Here is a 19,826-nt window from a genome sequence, read left to right on the forward strand (position 1 = left end):
TCATATTCTTCGCATACTTGCTTTGAGAGACAAATATGGTGTCTTCCATTTGTTTGACTTGTAGACCAAGGAAGTATGTTAGCTCACCCACCAAACTCATTTCAAACTCTGATTGCATCTGTTGTACAAAATGTTGCACCATCTTTTCAGACATTCCACCAAATACTATGTCATCAACATAAATTTGGGCAATCATCAACTTCTCTTCTTGTTCTTTGACAAACAAGGTTTTGTCATGGCCTCCTTTTCTGTATCCTTGACTAACAAGGAAATTTGTCAGCCTCTCATACCAAGCCCTTGGAGCTTGTTTCAATCCATAAAGCGCCTTCTTCAGCTTGTACACATGATCAGGATTGGCAGGATCTACAAAACCTTTTGGCTGCTCCACATAAACCTCTTCATGCAAGTACCCATTTAGAAAGGCACTCTTGACATCCATTTGGTACAGCTTAAATTTGAAGATGCATGCTATACCGAGGAGTAGCCTAATAGATTCTAGTCTTGCTACAGGCGCAAATGTTTCATCAAAATCAAGTCCTTCAACCTGAGTGTACCCTTGAGCCACTAATCTTGCCTTGTTTCTTGTTACAACACCATTTTCATCTGACTTGTTCTTGAACACCCATTTTGTGCCTATAACATTAACACCATTGGGTCTAGGAACAAGATCCCACACATCACTTCTTCTAAACTGAGTTAATTCATCTTGCATGGCTTCTATCCAGAACTCATCAGTGAGAGCCTCTTTTACATTTTTAGGCTCAACCTTTGAGACAAAACATGAATTAGTAACCACTTCATTTGTCCTTCTTGTAGCAATTCCCTGGTTAGGATTTCCTATGATGAGATCCTTGGGATGGTTCTTCTGTATTCTTATTGAAGGAACTTTACTCACAGGGCGAGGTGTAGGAATGGTTGATTCATCATCTGAATCTGATTCCTTTTCTGCTACAGCTTCTTCAGATGTTGGCAAAGTTGTTGCAACATCATCTTCAGTATCAGATGTTTTAGCAGATGTTAAATCATCTATCACAACATTGATAGATTCTACTATTACCTTAGTTCTCTGGTTGTAAACTCTGTAGGCCCTGCTGTTTGTTGAGTATCCAAGAAACAATCCTTCTTCACTTTTAGGATCCATTTTTCTTCTGTGCTCTCTATCAGATAGGATATAGCACTTACTTCCAAACACATGAAAGTGTTTGACAGTTGGTTTTCTGCCTTTCCACAGTTCATATAGTGTAGTAGAAGTTCCAGTTCTGAGTGTGACACGATTGTGAATATAACAAGCAGTATGCATAGCCTCAGCCCAGAATTGATATGGAAGGTGTTTTGCATGCAACATCACTCTGGCTGACTCTTGTATTGTCCTGTTCTTCCTCTCAACAACACCATTTTGTTGAGGTGTGATTGGAGCTGAGAATTCATGCTTGATTCCTTCCGAGATGCAGAATTCAAGAAAGCTTGCATTCTCAAACTCTTTACCATGATCACTTCGTATCCTAACAATAGCAGAGTTCTTTTCTCTTTGGAGTTGAAGACAAAGTTCTTTGAATGCATCAAAACTTTCAGATTTGTCTTTTAGAAATTCAATCCATGTGAACCTTGAAAAGTCATCTACCATGACAAACGCGTACCTTTTTCCTCCAAGGCTCTCCACTTGCATTGGCCCCATCAGGTCTATGTGCAGTAATTCTAGAACCCTTGTTGTGGTAAGATGTTGCAACTTTGGATGCGACATCTTTGTCTGCTTCCCTATTTGACATTCTCCACATATACTTCCTTCCTCAATTTTGAGTTTTGGAAGACCTCTGATTGCCTCCTTAGCTATTGCCTTCTTCATCCCTTTGAGGTGCAGGTGGCCAAGTTTTTGGTGCCACAATTTTACCTCATCTTCTTTACTAATAAGACATGTTGGTACATCTTCTTCTTTAGGGATCCAGAGATAGCAGTTGTCTCTTGACCTTACTCCTTTCATCAACAGCTCTCCTTGCTCGTTTGTAACTAGGCATTCAGCTTTTGTGAAGTTAACTTTCATGCCTTGATCACAAAGTTGGCTTATGCTGATTAGATTAGCTTTAAGCCCTTTTACAAGCAGCACATTATCAAGCTTTGGTAAGCCATGGTTTGCAAGTTTACCAACTCCCTTGATCTCTCCTTTGGCCCCATCTCCAAAGGTTACAAAACTGGTAGCATATGACTTCAAGTCTTCAAGATAGTGTTCAACACCTGTCATGTGTCTAGAACAACCACTATCAAAGTACCATGTTTCTCTTGAAGAAGCTCTCAAGGATGTATGAGCAATTAGACCTGTGATCTTCTTCTTTTCTCTCCATTCCTGTCTTGTTGTAACATTAGGAAAGGCAGGAGTATAGAATTCTTGATGAACTCTCCTTGGATATCCGTGCAGTCTATAGCAGAAAGGCCTAATATGTCCTTTCCTTCCACAATGATGACATGTCCAGTTATAGAACCTGGGCACAGGATGTTCCATAAGATGTTGCGACAATCCTCCTGACACAAACGTGTTGTTGATTGGAGTATGTATAGTGGCATTGTTGAACTTCATCTGTTGCTTTACTCTTTCATGTTCAAAACCAATGGGCTTAGGTTTCCCGTAGTTTTGTCTTTGTAACATTTCCTCAAAGGCATCAGTACCTTTGGTCATCATTTTAGCCACTTTTGTGACTTGATCCAAGTCAGCATTTAACTTGGTCACTTCTTCACCTTGTTCAACAACTTTACACAGGAGGTTAGACTTCTCCATTTCCAACTGTTGAATTTGACTACTCTGATCTTCAACCTTAATGTTGAGATTATTAATGTTCATGAGTAAGTCATTTCTCTCAGCTTGCAGTTTGCCATTGATCTTCTTTTGTTTCTCCAATGCTTTGCAAACTTCTATACTTCTACTATGAAGATCTTTGTAAGTAGCAGCTAGTTCTTCATAAGTTACCTCCTCATCACATGATTCTGAGTCAGATACACAGACTCCTGTTAAAGCATTAACAAATTTGGCAGATTCTTCCTCCTCTGAATCTGTATCAGACCATGAAACCACAAGACTTTTCTTTTGCCTTTTTAGAAAGGTTGGACATTCAGGTCTGATATGGCCAAAACCTTCACATTCGTGGCATTTCACTCCTCTTTCATCTTCATTTGTCTTTTTCTGAAAGCTGGACTGTTTGTTGTTGTTGAATCGACCATTTGGCTTGTGCCTTTGATCCACTTTCTTCATCAACTTGTTGAACTGTCTCCCAAGCATAGCCATAGACTCAGCTATGCTTTCTTCACCTTCAGATTCAATTTGTAAATCATCAGCAGCACTTTTTGAAGCAAAGGCTAGATTCTTATCTTTCTTTTCATTCCTTCTGTTCAAACCAATTTCATAGGTCTGAAGTGATCCTATGAGTTCATCTAAATTTAGGCTTGAGAGATCATGAGCCTCCTCAATGGCTGTCACCTTCATATCAAATCTTTTAGGCAAAGATCTGAGTATTTTTCCAACTAGCTCCTCATCTGAGATAGGTTTTCCAAGTGCATCAAACGAATTTGCAAAGTCAAGCACATTCATCTGAAAGTCATGGATGGTTTCTTCCTCCTTCATTCTGAGATTCTCAAAATTAGTTTTGAGCATCTGAAGCTTAGATAGCTTTACTTTAGATGTTCCTTCATGAGCCTTTCTCAGAATTTCCCAGGCATGCTTGGCAGTAATACATCTCTTTACAAGCCTGAACATGTTAGCATCCACACCATTGAAAATTGCATACAAGGCTTTGGAGTTGCCAAGTGCCAGATCATCCTCATCTTTTGTCCATTCATCATGTGGCTTCTTAACATTAGTTTTATTGCCATCTTTGTCAAGAACCATTGGTGGTTCCCATCCACGTAACACAACCTTCCATGTCCTGCTGTCAATTGATTTTATGAAAGCCTCCATTTTAGATTTCCAATAATCATAGTTCTCAGGACCTGTCAGTAAGGGGGGTTTAGACACTGACCCTCCTTCTTTATCCATTGTACCAGAAAGTACTCTCCCTGGAGCTCACCCAAAATAACAGAACAGGGTGCCTGCTCTGATACCAATTGAAATTCTGGTATCACTAGAATGATGTTGCCTAAGATGTCCCAACAACTACTTTGTGAACAATGTTGTTTTCTATTGTTGGCACATCTTATATAACATATAAAAACTGACAGAAAAATAAATAAATGACACAAGTAATTGTTAACCCAGTTCAGCCAACTGCCTACTCTGGGGGATACCAATCCAGGAAGGAAATCCACTAATAGCTCTAGTTACTAAGACCTCCAGCAAACCCTAGGATTTACGCCTTACACTAAGACCTCCAGCAAACCCCTGGTGTACGCCTTATAACCTCGACACTACTCATGCAACTTCTGCCTAGGAACTCCTAGACATGAGATCCCATCTCACTTCCACTCACACAACACAACCTGTGTTGTTTATACAATGTTGGGAATGATGTGGCAACAACTTACCAAGACACTACTTCACTTTTGCTTAAAAGCTTCAAGTGAATCACACACGGTAAACTCCGTACTTCAAAGCTTAGGAGTAACCTTAAAATAATAAACTCACTTCTTAACTCGTGTTATAGAATCCACAAGCAAGAATTACAATCAAATAATAAAAGACTCAACAAAGACTTAACAAAGACTCAACAAAGACTCAATATGTGTAACTAATATTTTTCAATGAGATGCTTAGTCTTGAACTTGGTCTTCGTATATATAATGATCTAGCACGCTCCTCTTTCTTCATTACTCGTAGGACGCTCCTTGTAGCTCATAAAAGGTGATCTGATTCTCTTTTGATCTTCATCAAGAATGTATATAAACTTTCCAAAAGTGTTTAAGGACTTTATAGGATAATTGTGATCATACCGTTGTACCATTAAGTCTGTCTTATCCTTAAAACTCCTGATCAGATCAGATCTCCATTACGTGTGCTTTTAAAGTGGATTTCCATATATAGAAGATACTCCTATAAATGCGCGAGATTTCCTTCAGCAAAGAGGATGTTGTAACATGTTTTCCAACATCTTGTTAGCATATTTGTTTTAGCAAAATTAGGCCAATTTCAAATATCCAACAGAACCCAAGTTTCCAATGTTCACATACAATCATGAATGCATGTATGTATACACATATCAACCATATGATATTCTCTAGCTCGAAGCTACTCTTTTATGAATGCGGGAACACAAATCCTAACACATTCACTTAACATTGCAAATTACTGCCAAAACATCACATTGCTCACTTTAAGCTACAACTTATTGCATACACGTTTATCAATCATATAACGATTAACAATAAGCATTAACAGTATCAACATGTATCAACAATCATGTAAGGATACCATTAAACCATGTTACAAGTGCCTAGTTACACTTATAAACATCAACAAAAATTGTTGTCGCAGAGGCCTTCGCTAAGCGAGGGCTTAGCGAGACATGGCGAACCTCACCAGGAAGTCACCTGCTCATGGCGAGTATTGGCGAGCTTCAGCGAACTATTCGCTGAGCGAAGGCTTAGCGAGCCTACGCGAACCTCACCAGGGGATCACCTGCTCATGGCGAGCATTGGCGAGCTCCAGCGAACATGTTCGCTACAGCGAACTCCTGGTCGCTCAGCGAACTACACCAGAAAAGAATATCTGATCTTGAGCTTCCTAAGGCGGTTTAACATTGAATCAACTCAAAAATTCCTTCAAACATGTTATAAATTCTTATAAACAGCAATTCTAAGCATATATGATATCAAGGAACATTAATCATCCCTTCCAAACATCCAAATACCTCAAACAATCAAAATCATGCCAATTTCTTGGATTTTAAGCAACTTTCATAAACTTTTCAAACATGATTTAAACACATACATATTTTTCATGAAATCAAGCTAGTGATTAACACATACAAAGTGATGATGAAGAACATCACACTCACATACAAAAGCTTAATCAAAAGTCTAAAAGAAATTGAGTGGGAGAGTTCGAGAATGGAGACATAGACAATCTCCCCTCTCCTTGCCACTCAAGAATCATGAATTCTAATCTCTTACCTTAAGCAAAGATGATGATCCAAGCCTTCTCTTGCTCAAGCTTTCTCTCTTGATCAAACCCTAGCTTAGCTTTGCTCTAGTTCTAGCTCACTCAAAGAAATGAAGTTATGATACTATTCAAGGTTGATATTGCTACTTATACCACTCCCTAAAGTCATGGACCAAGCCCAATTGGCTTAGGCCCAATGTCTCACACGCCTAATAAGCCCAAAACAAAGGTTCTCGCGCCTAATAACTTACGATCGGCTAAGTAATTATTCGTCGCTCACTAAAATAATAAAAGCCAATTAATAAATAAAATATCATTTAATAAAATATACGAATACGAAAAATGGGTCGTTACAATCCTACCCCCCTTAAAAGAATTTCGCCCTCGAAATTACCTAGAAACAGATCGAGATAAGAATCTCTCATCTTGCTTTCCAACTCCCACGTCGCATTCTCACCAGCCGGTCCTCCCCACACGACTTTCACGGATGCAATCTCTTTGTTTCTCAACCTCTTCACTTCTCTTCCTTCGATTCTCAAAGGCACAGTCTCGATGGTCAAGTCATCCCTCACTTGAACATCGTCCGATTCAATCACGTGTGTCGGATCAGACACATACTTGCGCAACTGTGATACATGGAAAACATCGTGCAAATTCGCCAATGATGGCGGTAATGCAATCCTATACGCAACTTTCCCAACTCGCTTCAAAATCTCAAACGGTCCAATAAACCTCGATGTCAACTTCCTCGACTTCAACGCACGTCCTACTCCAGTAGTCGATGTAACTCGTAGGAATACATGATCCCCCTCTTGGAATTCAATGTCCTTCCTCCTCTTATCATGATAACTCTTCTGTCGACTCTGAGACGCTTTCATCTTCTCACGAATCATCCGAATCTTCTCTGTTGTCTCTTGTACAATCTCTGGTCCAAGAATTGCACCTTCTCCAGTTTCATACCAACACAGAGGTGTCCTACACCTTCTCCCATACAAAGCCTCAAACGGTGCCATTCCGATACTAGAATGGTAACTGTTGTTGTATGTAAACTCTACCAACGGCAAACAAGAATCCCAATTCACGTTTTGCTTCTAAGACAAAAGGTCATGAAATGAGCTAAGTCTCATGACAAGGTTCTTTAAATACCTCTCCCTAAAAGTCATGAACCAAGCCCAAGTGGCTTAGGCCCATTGCCTCTCACGCCCATTAAGCCCAAAACAAAGGTTCTCGCGTCTAATAACTTACGCTCGGCTAAATAATTATTCGCCGCTCACTAAAATAATAAAAGCCAATTAATAAATAAAAATAACATTTAATAAAATATACGAATACGAAAAATGGGTCGTTACATTCTACCATATTCATAGTCAACTCCTTCTCCTCTATGTCTCATGACATTGTTAATCCAATTAGCAGCCTTGCTCTTCCCAAGGTTGAGATGCACAAACTGTTGAAGAGCCATTTCCTGCTCATCAATAAGTTTGTGACACACAGCACAACCCTTTTCAAGATCATTCACTCTGAGATGTTTCTCAATGACCTTGTTAAGCGCAGTTATAAGTTGAGGTTTAGAGCAATCAGAAAATACCTCATCTGTAACTTCTGAATCTGATTCTGATTCATCCTCTGAATCTGCATCTGAGTCGGTTGAAGCTATTAGAGCTAGATTTGCCTCTTCCTCTTCCTCAAATTTTTACGCTCTAATATTGTTACAGCTCTAATATCTGTAACAATTTTTATCTACGTGCAGATATTAGCTTAAGATAAGCTCTGAACGTAGCTCAGAAGATAAATATATTCAGAAGTTTATAAGCGCTCAGAAGATGTTGAACTTCAGAGGTTACAACCTTCAGATGATGAAGTCGTCAGAACTTCTTAAGGTCTTAGCCTCATTAAACTCTGAAGATCTTCTTGAAGTCTGTGAAGATTCTCTTTTGCAAGTCAACTCTTCTACCAATGAAGAAAAGGACATTTCAAGCTTGATCAGAACAGCTACTCTCATTTTGTCTGTCCACTCTTGAGAACGTGGGACATCAGACTTGTTAGCTGAATAAGGAAAGTCTTCTCTGCACATGGTCAAAGTGTCTGAAACTCTTACTCAGTTTTAGAAACGGCCAACTGCATCAAGACAAGCTGCTTGAAGACAAAAGATTATCTACTTCAACGGTCATCTTTATGCAACGACTCTTTTTTCTGGTTATAGATATACTAGAAGGATCAGTTGTATAATAGAGATAACAAGAATATCAAGGATTTAACAAGCGCTCGAACAAACTCTGAATTCTGTATACAAGCTCTGAACCTCTGAACTAGTGTTTTTGCACTTGTAGTTCAAATACTTTGTATTCATTGTATTTGCTCTTTTATGTTCTACTAAGAGCAGTTGTATACTTTCAACTACTTTATTATTTCTGATACTTGAGAAATCTTAAGCTTGTGTGCTTAAGTGAGAAGTCTTAAGCTTGTGTGCTTGAGCATTGTTGTGAAGTCTCTTGCTTGTGTGCTTGAGCATTTGTAATCTTGTGTGATTATAGTGAACTCCCTTGGAAGTGCAAGGGGACTAGACTACTCTCGTTTTGTGAGAGGAACCAGTATAAATTGCTTGTGTGCTTTCTCTCTCTCTTATCTTGTTATTAATTGTGTTACTTATCCGCTGCTAATTTAGTTGAGTTAAGAACTTGAGAAAAGTTTTAACTTTGCTAAAACACAATTCAACCCCCCCTTCTTGTGTTTTCACACCTTCAGAGGCATTATAGTATCCTTCATTTGAAAAAACTTTGTCCATCCTAGTGGTTCAACAAACTTGAGCAAGTCTACTCCTCCTTTAGAAATTTCTTCAAAATCATAAACTCTTCCAGAAGCAACAGGTTTGATTTTCCAATATTGCTCAAACTTAGCTTCTTCTTCAGGATGGATGAGTGGAACTTCAAGCAGCTCAGCTTGAGGTCTTTTCCTTCTAGGTAAGCTCTTTTTCTTAGGAGCTTTGACAGCAGTAGCAGAACCCTTCTTGATTGAAACAGGTGAATGTTTTGCAGGTACAGATTTTGATGAGGTGAGAGGTTCAAGCACAATTTTTTCAAGTTCAGAATCTGAGATGGTTTTGTTAGAATCTGAATCATGAATGGTGTGTACAGTGTTGTCAACCATAGGTTTCTTTCCTGTACCAATTCCAGACATAATGCGAGATGATCTTCTGATTTTTGAGGAATCATAGGATTTGGCTTTCTTAGATTTGAAAATGATTGAGTGATTTTGTGGAAGTGGTACTAGATTCCAAACCTCATTCTTTTCAAATTGCAGGAGTTCTTCTTTCATGGCTTCAATCCAAGATTCATCAGTGATAGCTTCATTTATTGATCTTGGCTCTATCTAAGAGATCATTGCCAGATTATTCTCCTTGTTCAGTAAAGCTCTTCTAGTTCTTACACCATCTTCAGTATTTCCTATAATTTGTTCTGGTGGATGATAACCAACAGTTCTCCAAGTCTTAGGAGGTCTTTGAGCTGTAGGTTCTTGATTCTCATCATTGCTTTGTTCATTTCTTATTTCTTCTTCATCATTAAAGGTGTTGGTATATGATATATCTTCATATTCATCAAACTTGACATGCATGCTTTCTTCTAGAGCTTGTGTTTTCAAATTGTATATTCTATAAGCTTTTGAGGTTAGAGAGTAACCTAAGAATATTCCCTTATCTGATTTGGAATCAAACTTACCTAAGTTGTCTCTGATATTCAAAATATAACAATAACATCCAAAAATATGAAAGTAGGAAATATTTGGTTTAATTCCTTTCCAAAGTTCATAGGGTGTCTTATTTAAGATTTTTCTTATGGTAACCCTGTTCAAGATGTAGCAAGAAGTATTGATGGCTTCAGCCCAAAAGTATTTTTCAACATTTGATTCATTTATCATAGTTCTTGCCATCTCTTGTAAAGTTCTATTTTTTCTTTCAACAACTCCATTTTGTTGAGGAGTTCTTGGACAAGAAAAATTATGAGATATGCCATTATTGTTTAGGAATGATTCAAAGTGAGAGTTTTCAAATTCTCCTCCATGATCACTTCTTATAGAGACAATATTGGTACCTTTCTCATTTTGAACTTGTAAGCAGAATGTTTTAAAAGCTTCAAAAGATTCATCTTTATGTTTTAAAAATAATACCCAAGTAAACCTTGAAAAGTCATCAACTATGACAAAACCATAATTTTTGCCACCAAGACTAGTAGTTTTGACTGGTCCAAATAAATCTATGTGAAGTAGTTCAAGAGGTCTTTTTGTTGAAACAAAATCTTTTGGTTTAAAACTACTTTTAACTTGTTTACCTTTTGCACAAGATTCACACACTTTATCTAGGTCAAAACTAATGTCAGGTAAGCCTCTAACTAAATCAAGTTTAGAAAGTTTTGACATAGTCTTCATACTTATATGTCCAGCCCTTTTATGCCTAATCCATTTGTCTCTTTCAAGAGAAACAAAGCAGGATTCAGTAGGTAGTTCATCTAAGTATATGACATATACATTCTTTATTCTTGATCCATAGAAAAGAGTTTTGTCAGATTGTTTTATTTCACATGTATGAGATCTAAAAATAACTTCAAGGTCATTGTCACATAATTGACTAATGCTAATCAAGTTATGTTTAAGTCCTTCTACATAGTGAACATTTTCAATTTTTGCAGAGTTATTCTTACCAATAGTACCTTTACCTCTTATACTGGCTTTTTCATTGTTTCCAAAGGTAACTGTTCCTCCTTCCTTCTTTTCAAATGAAAGAAAGCTTTGTCTATCTCCTGTCATATGTCTTGAGCAACCACTGTCCAAGTACCAAGGCTTTTTCTTCATTGCTAGATGACATTCCTGTATTTGAGTTTAACAAATTCTTAGGTACCCATAATTTTTTGGGTCCTTGAAGGTTAGTACTCTTATAAGGCATCTTCTTATATTGATAAGATGATCTCTTATAAGGAGGTGTTGAATAAAGATTTCTTTTCAGATTGTTCTGAGAATGTTCTGATCTATAGAGAGATTTCTTTTTAAAACAAAATGGTTCAAGATGTCCATCCTTGTGACAAAATGTGCATTTATATTTGTGAAATCTTTTTTCTTTATGAGGAACAAAAACATTTTCAATCAGTTTCTTATTTTGAAAAGGTTTGTATCCCAATCCATTTCTACTATATGAATTAACTTGTGATCCTAATATATTTTCAAAAGTTTCTGTGGTACTGACAAATTTAGTTAAGTCTTTTTCAAGTTTAGACACTTTTTGTTTTAAAATGATATTCTCTTTTTGAATCATAGAATATTCTTTTATCTTCTGATTGTCTCTAAGTTCTTTAATTTGCTTAGAAAGTCCTTCATGTGCAAGTTGCATATTTTTAATTATTTCCTTCATTATATCATTATCAGATTTATATTCATCTCTTTCTTTGGTTAACTTAGTGACTTCATCTCTAAGTTGACCATTTTTAGAATTTAGAATTTGAGAGTCATATAGAAGATTATCAAAGAGATGTTCAGTTTTTTGACATGATGAGCAAGGATCTAGAGTTACCTCTTCAATGTTTGCATTTGTCATGAGACATACATTAGCTTCTTGTTCTTCTTCTGCTTCTTGCACTTCATCCAACTCATCCCAGGTTACCATCATGGATTTGTAAGGAGAGTTCTTTTGTTTAGGACATTCATTCTTGTAGTGTCCAAATTGGTTACATCCATAGCATTGTATTTTGCTGACATCCACTTCTGGTTTAGATCCATTTCTTCTTGGTGGAAAGTTCTTCTTAATCTGATTTCTTCTCATCATTAGCTTTTGTATTCTTCTGGATAAAAATGCTAACTCTTCTTCATCATCTTCTTGAAGAAACTTGTTGTCTTCCTCCACTACTTCTTTGTTCTTAGAACGTTCTTTAGTTTGTGAATCTAATGCAATCATCTTGTTTTTCATAGGTTTGTCTTCCTGGAGAATGGACTCATGAGCTTTTAAAGATCCAATGAGATCTTCTAATTTAACCTCAGTGAGATCTTTTGACTCTGTGATTGCTGTTACTATGTGTCTCCAACTTTTTGGTAAACATCTAAGTACTTTTCTCACTCTTTCATGTATAGAGAATTTCTTTCCTAATGAGTTAAGTTCATTTATGATAATTGTGAATCTTCCATACATCTGATCAATTGATTCATCTTCCTTCATTTCAAATAGCTCAAATTTTCTAACACCAGTGTCAATTCTTGTTTCCTTGACACGACTTGTTCCTTCATGGTGAGTTTGGAGTGTTGTCCACATTTCTTTGGCCGTTTTGCATTCCATGATCTTGTCATATTCTTCCCTACACAAAGCACTTTTAATAAATAATTGAGCTTTAGTGTTTAGAAGTACCCTATCTGCTTCTTGAGTTGTCATTTCATCTTTTGTCTTTGGAGTAGGAGAGTCTTTTACTAATGGAGCATAATCACCAACTTCAATCACAGTCCACATGTGCGTATCTTGTGATCTAAGAAATAGTTTCATCTTGTCTTTCCAATAGTAGTAGTCATCTCCTTCAAATAGTGGTGGCCTATGTGAAGATCCTCCTTCTGATATAAACTTTGCGCTTTTATTCATTACTTCCTTCCTGAATCTTTTCCTCTAGCACTTGTTAGATGCTCAACCTTAGAGGCAGAGCTCTGATGCCAATTGAAGTAGCAAAGTTTTTCACAAGAAAGGGGGGTTTGAATTGTGAACCTTTAAAAATTGTCCTTTTAAAAATTAGATATCAAAACATACGTTAGAATGATCTCAGAATAAATAATATAAGTTAGGAGAATGATCTTAGAACGATCTCTGAGCTGCAAACAAAAACGATAAGTGATATGTGTGTGTTAGTGTTTGCATAAAATTAATATGAGTTTAAGGGAGAGAAGAGACACAATAATTTTATCCTGGTTCACCCCTTAATAGTATGGGCTACTCCAGTCCCCACGCTCTTGTGAGATTGTCCACTAAGAGATTCTACCGATCTCAAGATACACTTCTTCTTTGATCTAACCCAAGATCATAATCTTCCAAGCTTCACTTGCTTGTTCTACCTAAGTCTTCCTAGACTTTATGAGGTGTCACTCAATCAATAGTTACGTATTGAATTGAGCCAATCTTTACAATTTTGATAATGGTTTGGATCTAAAGCTTTCTCACTCAAACTAAGATGAAAAGCTAGTTACAATAAAATCTCTCTTTGTTCACTCAAAACGGATACTGATCCTAGTATGATAATTACAAAATATGGAGTGAAAGAGATCTTTTAAAGAAGAGCTTGAAAACTTGTATCACAAAGACAAGTAGATTGATTGTTGTAGATTAAACTCTTGCTCTTCAATGTTGCCAAAGCCTTCCTTTTATAGTTGAACCTTGAGTCTTCAGTTCCTTGGTCCCAAAGGAAGTTTTCCAACGGCTAGTAGCTTTAAAATGGACAGCTCATGCTGAATTGTTGAGTGGATAAGTTCAGACTGTTCTTTCTCAGAACGTTCTCCCTGCTGTTCTTCATATTTTCAAATAAAAGGGCCATAATGACAGCTTGCAATGGGCTGTGGATAGTTGTTCCTTGCTTCCTCACCAAGTATATCCGTTATAGACCATTTAGGCACGTTTTGGCCAGCTGTAGATGAGCTTGCAACTTCAAAAGCAAAGGACAGTCATTCTCAGCATCATTCTGAGAGTGTTCTCCAATCTGGGCGATTTTTACACTTGATCTTCAAATGGAGAATGATGCAGAATTGGGACCAGCTGTAATGTGAAGGGAATGCAGCTGTGATGTCCTTGCATAACTATTCACTTGTCCTTTCCATGTACTTCCTTTTCTTGATTAAAAATTAATCTCTTGGAGAATGTTCATTAAATAATGACATTGAAGGTACATGACAACTATTGGTTGAATGTGTGTTGTCTCATCCTTATTGGTCTATGTAATTCTTGTCCAAATACTCTTGATACACCTGATGAGATGATGCCTTGAGAAATTATCATGTTGCACATGCTTGATCATTAACTTTGTCCAAAGAGGAAAGTCACTTTTCTTCCAATTATTCCTTGCCTTAATTGTTCATGAACTGTTGTGATCTTGTGAGTTAAAACCAAGATAAAGTGCTTCTTTGTCTTGTATATGGTTGACTTAATGAAATAAGTGCTTTTGCATTTATTCTTGTTCATGAGGAGAATGTTGCAATTAAACCAGAGATCATTCTCAGACTGATCCTGAAGCTTCTCTTTTTGCCAAAACATAATGAATATCATTGATATTAGAAGCTTAATTGTTCCTGACTAATTAAAACACTCAAGAGCACTTGTTAGATAACAATGAGATCAGAATTACATTTAAAATATAATTAAGATGTTTGTTATCTTTAAAACATCAAATTGGGATTTTGCATTTTGCCTCAACAGTTTTCCCTTTATATATTGTTATAGAAGAAAAAAAAACCATTGAGAAAATGAATAAAAATGAAATATGTACAAACAATTAGAAGAATAGAGTTATGAATTAATGAAAGTGACACACATTATTCGATGTTGAAATGTTATATTCAAGTGATATAAAATGATTGACATATATTTAAGTTTAAAAAAAATTGAGAAAAGAAAAGAGGAATGAATATGAAGATGAAGAAGAAATGAAGAGTAGTTGATTTTGGAAGTTAGAAGAGAGTTGGTTTTGGAAGTTAGTAAAGAAGAGTGTGGATAAAAAAAAATTGATAAGGGTATTTTGGGATTTTCAAAAAAAGGCTACACCTGTAACGACCCATTTTTCGTATTCGTATATTTTATTAAATGTATTTTATTTATTAATTGGCTTTTATTATTTTAGTGAGCGACGAATAATTATTTAGCCGAACGTAAGTTATTAGACGCGAGAACCTTTGTTTTGGGCTTGAGGGGCGTGGGAGGCCATATGGGCCTAAGCCATTTGGGCTTGGTTCATGACAATAGAAGTAGTATAAGTAGCAAGTCAAACATATGAATAGTTTCACAATTCATTTCCTTGAGTTTTGAGTGAGTAGAGCAAGAGCAAAACCATAGAGCAAGAGCTAGGGTTTTGGCTAAGAGAAAGCTTGAGCAAGAGAAGGCTTGGATCATCATCTTTGCTTAAGGTAAGAGATTAGAATTCATGATTCTTGAGTGGCAAGGAGAGGGGAGATTGTCTATGTCTCCATTCCCGAACTCTCCCACTCAATTTCTTTTAGACTCTTGATTAAGCTTTTGTATGTGAGTGTGATGTTCTTCATCATCACTTTGTATGTGTTAATCACTAGCTTGATTCCATGGTAAATATGTATGTGTTTGGATCATTTTTGTAAAGTTTATGAAAGTTACTTAAAACCCAAGAAATTGGCATGATTTTGATTATTTGAGGTAATTGGATGTTTGGAAGAGATGATTAATGTTCCTTGATACCATATATATTTGAAATGACTGTTTATATGAATTTATAACATGTTTGGATGAATTTTTGAGTTGATTTGAGGTTAAACCGCCTTAGAAGCTCAAGAACAGATATTTTCTTTCTGGTGTAGTTCGCTTAGCGAACAGTAGCTCGCTACAGCGAATAAGCTCGCTACAAGCTCGCTACCTGTTCGCCATGTACCTGTAATCCTTTGACGTAGTTCGCTACAGCGAACTGAGCTTCGCTTAGCGAATAAGTTCGCTACCTGTTCGCTACAGATTCGCTTAGCGAACAGTACTGAACCTGCAACTTTTGTCATTTGGTTGTAAGTGTATTTAGGCACTGGTAACATGGTTTAAGAGTATCCTTACATGATTGTTGATACATGTTGATACTGTTAATGCTTATTGTTAATCGTTTAATGATTGATAAACGTGTATGCAATAAGTTGTAGCTTAAAGTGAGCAATGTTATGTTTTGGCATTAATTTGCAATGTTAAGTGAATGTGTTAGGATTGTGTTCCCGCATTCATAAAAGAGTAGCTTCGAGCTAGAGAAATATCATATTGATGATATGTGTAAACATACATGCATTCATGTATATATATGTTGAATTGGAAACTAGGGTTCCAATAGATTTAAATGGATTTTTGAGTCCATAAGGAAGCCGAGGATCGGATTAGATGAATCCATAAGATCTAGAGCTGCTATCCAGCAGGATATAAAACTGTTTAACTTATCCATGAGGGATATGAAGGTTTGGTAAGTTCCGAACAATCCGGCAAGATGTAAAACTGTTTAACTTATCCATGAGGGGTAAAAGGCAATTGGTACCACATGCATTAGTCGTGTCTAGGGATGACATGACATAGAATGATTGGCATTAGATACATTAGGGTAAATGCGCATATATTTGATAAATGGTATGTGACATTATCTGGTTGAACTGTGCTAAACTTTATTAATTGATAACTGTTTGGTGCGATGTTTTGACGTGAGTTAGAATATGTATGATGTAGTTCGAAAGTGCAAGACCTTTCTTATGCTCGTATTATATGCGATTATGTTTTCTAACTCTCTGCTTTGTGTTAATTGCTGGACCTTTGGGGGTTCAGATATTCAGGCTGAGGATTGTGCCGACGTTTAGACTGCTGTTCTAGCGTGGTGTTGAAGTACCTTTTGGTGAGGAGACTTAACATAGATTACTCCTCTTAGTACTAGCTTTTGACTAGAGTTTGTAAATAGTAAATGCTCTGGTAATGTAACATCGAGTCGGGGTTTTCGCTTGGCTTTCATCGTATATCGGTGTTACCTCTTTGATATGCTAGTTCTTGTATAAGTGACATCCTTAGGGATGAATATGGCTTATGTATATATATATGTATATATATGCATGCTTGGTTTGATTGGAATCCGCTGTTGCTTTTCATGTTAAATTTCATGACGCTCTGTGTGTGTATGCTTGTGTTTTAATTACCGCGTGGCACTCTGCCTTTACACTTGTTAAAAAGTTTTTAAAATTACGTTTTTAAGGGTAGTATGGGTTAGGGTGTTACAATAGTGGTATCAGAGCAGGTCGGTTCATGTGAACCAATTAGGACTTTTCTTTTCCCCGTATGAGCATGTGTAGGGAACACTGTTAGTACTTTCTAACGTCTAGTTATGATTCGTTCAGGAATCATGGCTGCTGCAAGAACGAATGCTCAGATTGCGGAGGCTTTGGCCGCACTCACCAACATTGTGGTTAGAGATCATCAACCTGGAAGAGAGGTAGAGATGAGGTTGGAAAGGTTCATGAAGCAGAAACCGCCAACATTTACCGGAGGTTACAACCCGGATGGAGCTCACAAGTGGCTGGAGGAACTTGAGATAATTTTTGAAGCGATGGATTGTTCCGAGGAAGGGAAGACAACCCTTGGAACATATGTGTTGCGCGAGGAAGCGAATGTGTGGTGGAAGAATGCCAAGTTGAGGCTAGGACCCGGTGGTATGGCTATACCATGGGCAATGTTTAAAAGAGAATTTTTGGTTAAGTATTTTCCTGTTGATGTGAAGAATAAGAAGGTGGTGGAATTCATGGAGTTGAAACAGGGAAATATGACGGTAGCTGACTATGCCGTCAAGTTTGAGACCTTGTGTGCGTTTAGTCCGCATTACAACACTTTGGAAGCGGAGAACGGCAAGTGCGTGAAGTTTGAAAGTGGTCTACGTCCAGACATTAAGCATATGATTGGATTTTCACAGATAAGGGATTTTGCGACCCTTGTGAACAAGAGTAGGATTTGTGATGAGGATGGTAGGGCAAAGGTGAACTACTACAAGGCTGTGAATGACCGAAAAGGGAAAGGACAAGAGCGCGGAAAACCTTATGATAACCGCGGTAGGGGTAATACAAGTGGTGGTAAGAAGCCGGTGAATGGAAGTTGTTACAAATGTGGAGAGCGGGGTCATATGTCGTATGATTGCCCGAAGAAATTGGACAAGTGTTTGAATTGTGGGAAGTTAGGCCACAAAACTGAAGTGTGTAGGACAAGAGTGTTTTGTTTCAACTGTGGTGAGGAGGGCCACAAGAGTATAATCTGCAAGAAGCCCAAGAAGGTGATGGGCAAGGTGTTTGCTTTGAGTGGAGAGGATGCTAGCCTTGAGGACAATCTCATTAGAGGTACGTGTTTCATATATGACACTCCTTTAATTGCGATTATAGATACGGGAGCGACGCATTCTTTTATTTCTTTGGATTGTGCGAAGCGTCTTAGTATTCCTTTAACGGATATGATGGGTAGGATGGAAATAGAAACTCCTGCTAATGGTTCAGTGATTACCCGACAAGTATGTCGTAACTGCCCCGTAACCATTTTCGATAGGCATTTTGGTATGGATTTAGTGTGTATTCCACTTAGTGGTATGGATGTAATTTTTGGTATGAATTGGTTAATCTTCAACCGAATTCATATCAACTGTCGTGAGAAGGCCGTTGTTTTTCCGAAGCCGGAGGAGAACTTGCATTTGATGAGCGGGAAGGAAGTATCGGAAGCGTTGAAAGAACATGCCGAGATGTTCATGATGTTTGCATCATTGAAACTCGAAGGAAGAGTTAAGATAGAAGAGTTACCGATCGTTTGTGAATTCCCAGATGTGTTTCCGGATGATATATCTGACGTGCCTCCAAAGCGAGAGGTAGAGTTTTCTATCGACCTAGTACCTGGAACTAGTCCGATATCGATGGCGCCGTATCGAATGTCAGCATCTGAGTTGAATGAATTGAAGAAGCAACTTGAAGAGCTGCTTGAGAAGAGGTTTGTTCGACCGAGTGTTTCGCCATGGGGAGCGCCGGTGTTGCTTGTGAAGAAGAAAGATGGAAGCATGAGATTATGTATAGACTATCGTCAGTTGAACAAAGTGACGATCAAGAATAAATATCCACTTCCGAGGATAGATGATTTGATGGATCAACTAGTTGGAGCCTGCGTGTTTAGTAAGATCGATTTGAGATCTGGATACCATCAGATTAGAGTGAAGACGGAAGACATACCTAAGACTGCATTTAGGACGAGGTATGGGCACTACGAGTATTCAGTTATGCCGTTTGGTGTGACCAATGCACCCGGAGTTTTCATGGAGTATATGAACTGAATTTTCCATTCATTTTTGGATAGATTCGTGGTGGTGTTCATCGACGACATTTTGATTTACTCAAAGTCCAAGGAAGAGCACGAAGGGCACTTGAGGATTGTTTTGCAAGTCTTGAAGGAGAAGAAGTTGTATGCCAAGTTGTCAAAGTGTGAATTTTGGATGAAAGAGGTGAGTTTCCTAGGGCATATAATTTCAAGTGGAGGAATCGCGGTAGATCCTGCGAAGGTTGACGCTGTGTCACAGTGGGGAACGCCGGAATCTGTTTCAGAGATTAGAAGTTTCCTTGGTTTAGCCGGTTATTATAGAAGATTCATCGAAGGTTTTTCGAAGTTGGCTTTACCGTTAACCAAGTTGACGAGGAAAGATCAAGCGTTTGTTTGGGATGGTATTTGTGAGAAGAGTTTCCAAGAGCTCAAGAGAAGATTGACTACTGCACCCGTGTTGATTTTACCTGATGCCAAAGAGTCGTTCGTCGTGTATTGCGATGCTTCGAAGTTAGGACTTGGTGGAGTGTTTATGCAAGGGGGTAATGTGGTAGCATATGCTTCAAGGCAACTGAAGGTTCACGAGAGGAACTATCCAACGCATGATTTGGAGTTAGCCGCAGTGGTGTTTTCTTTGAAAGTGTGGAGACACTACTTGTATGGATCGAGGTTTGAAGTGTTTAGTGATCACAAGAGTCTGAGATACTTATTCGA

At 37.7% G+C, this 19,826-nt stretch overlaps 1 protein-coding gene across 1 annotated transcript; it reads right to left on the minus strand.

Moving 5' to 3' along the window:
* Window positions 1-8,809: 8,809 nt before the first annotated feature.
* Window positions 8,810-12,683, minus strand: LOC123886217. Its single transcript, XM_045935551.1, has 3 exons — window positions 10,968-12,683; window positions 10,241-10,936; window positions 8,810-9,445 (listed from the first exon to the last, which is right to left on the minus strand). Exons 1-3 carry the CDS (start codon window positions 12,681-12,683, stop codon window positions 8,810-8,812), a joined length of 3,048 nt encoding a protein of 1,015 aa, XP_045791507.1.
* Between the last annotated feature and the right edge of the window lie 7,143 nt (window positions 12,684-19,826).

Source organism: Trifolium pratense, linkage group LG5 (genome assembly GCF_020283565.1).
Source record: "Trifolium pratense cultivar HEN17-A07 linkage group LG5, ARS_RC_1.1, whole genome shotgun sequence".
NCBI lineage: Eukaryota > Viridiplantae > Streptophyta > Magnoliopsida > Fabales > Fabaceae > Trifolium > Trifolium pratense.

Bases quoted from the DNA above. Each gene is read 5' to 3' on its own strand.
- LOC123886217 (XM_045935551.1), bottom strand. From the start codon at position 12,683: ATGAATAAAAGCGCAAAGTTTATATCAGAAGGAGGATCTTCACATAGG. The intron at 10,937-10,967 runs GTACCTAAGAAT...ACTCAAATACAG, and splicing joins AAGGACCCAAAAAATTATGG to GAATGTCATCTAGCAATGAA. The intron at 9,446-10,240 runs GTATTATTTTTA...ATGATCTCTTAG, and splicing joins ACTTTTCAAGGTTTACTTGG to ATAGAGCCAAGATCAATAAA.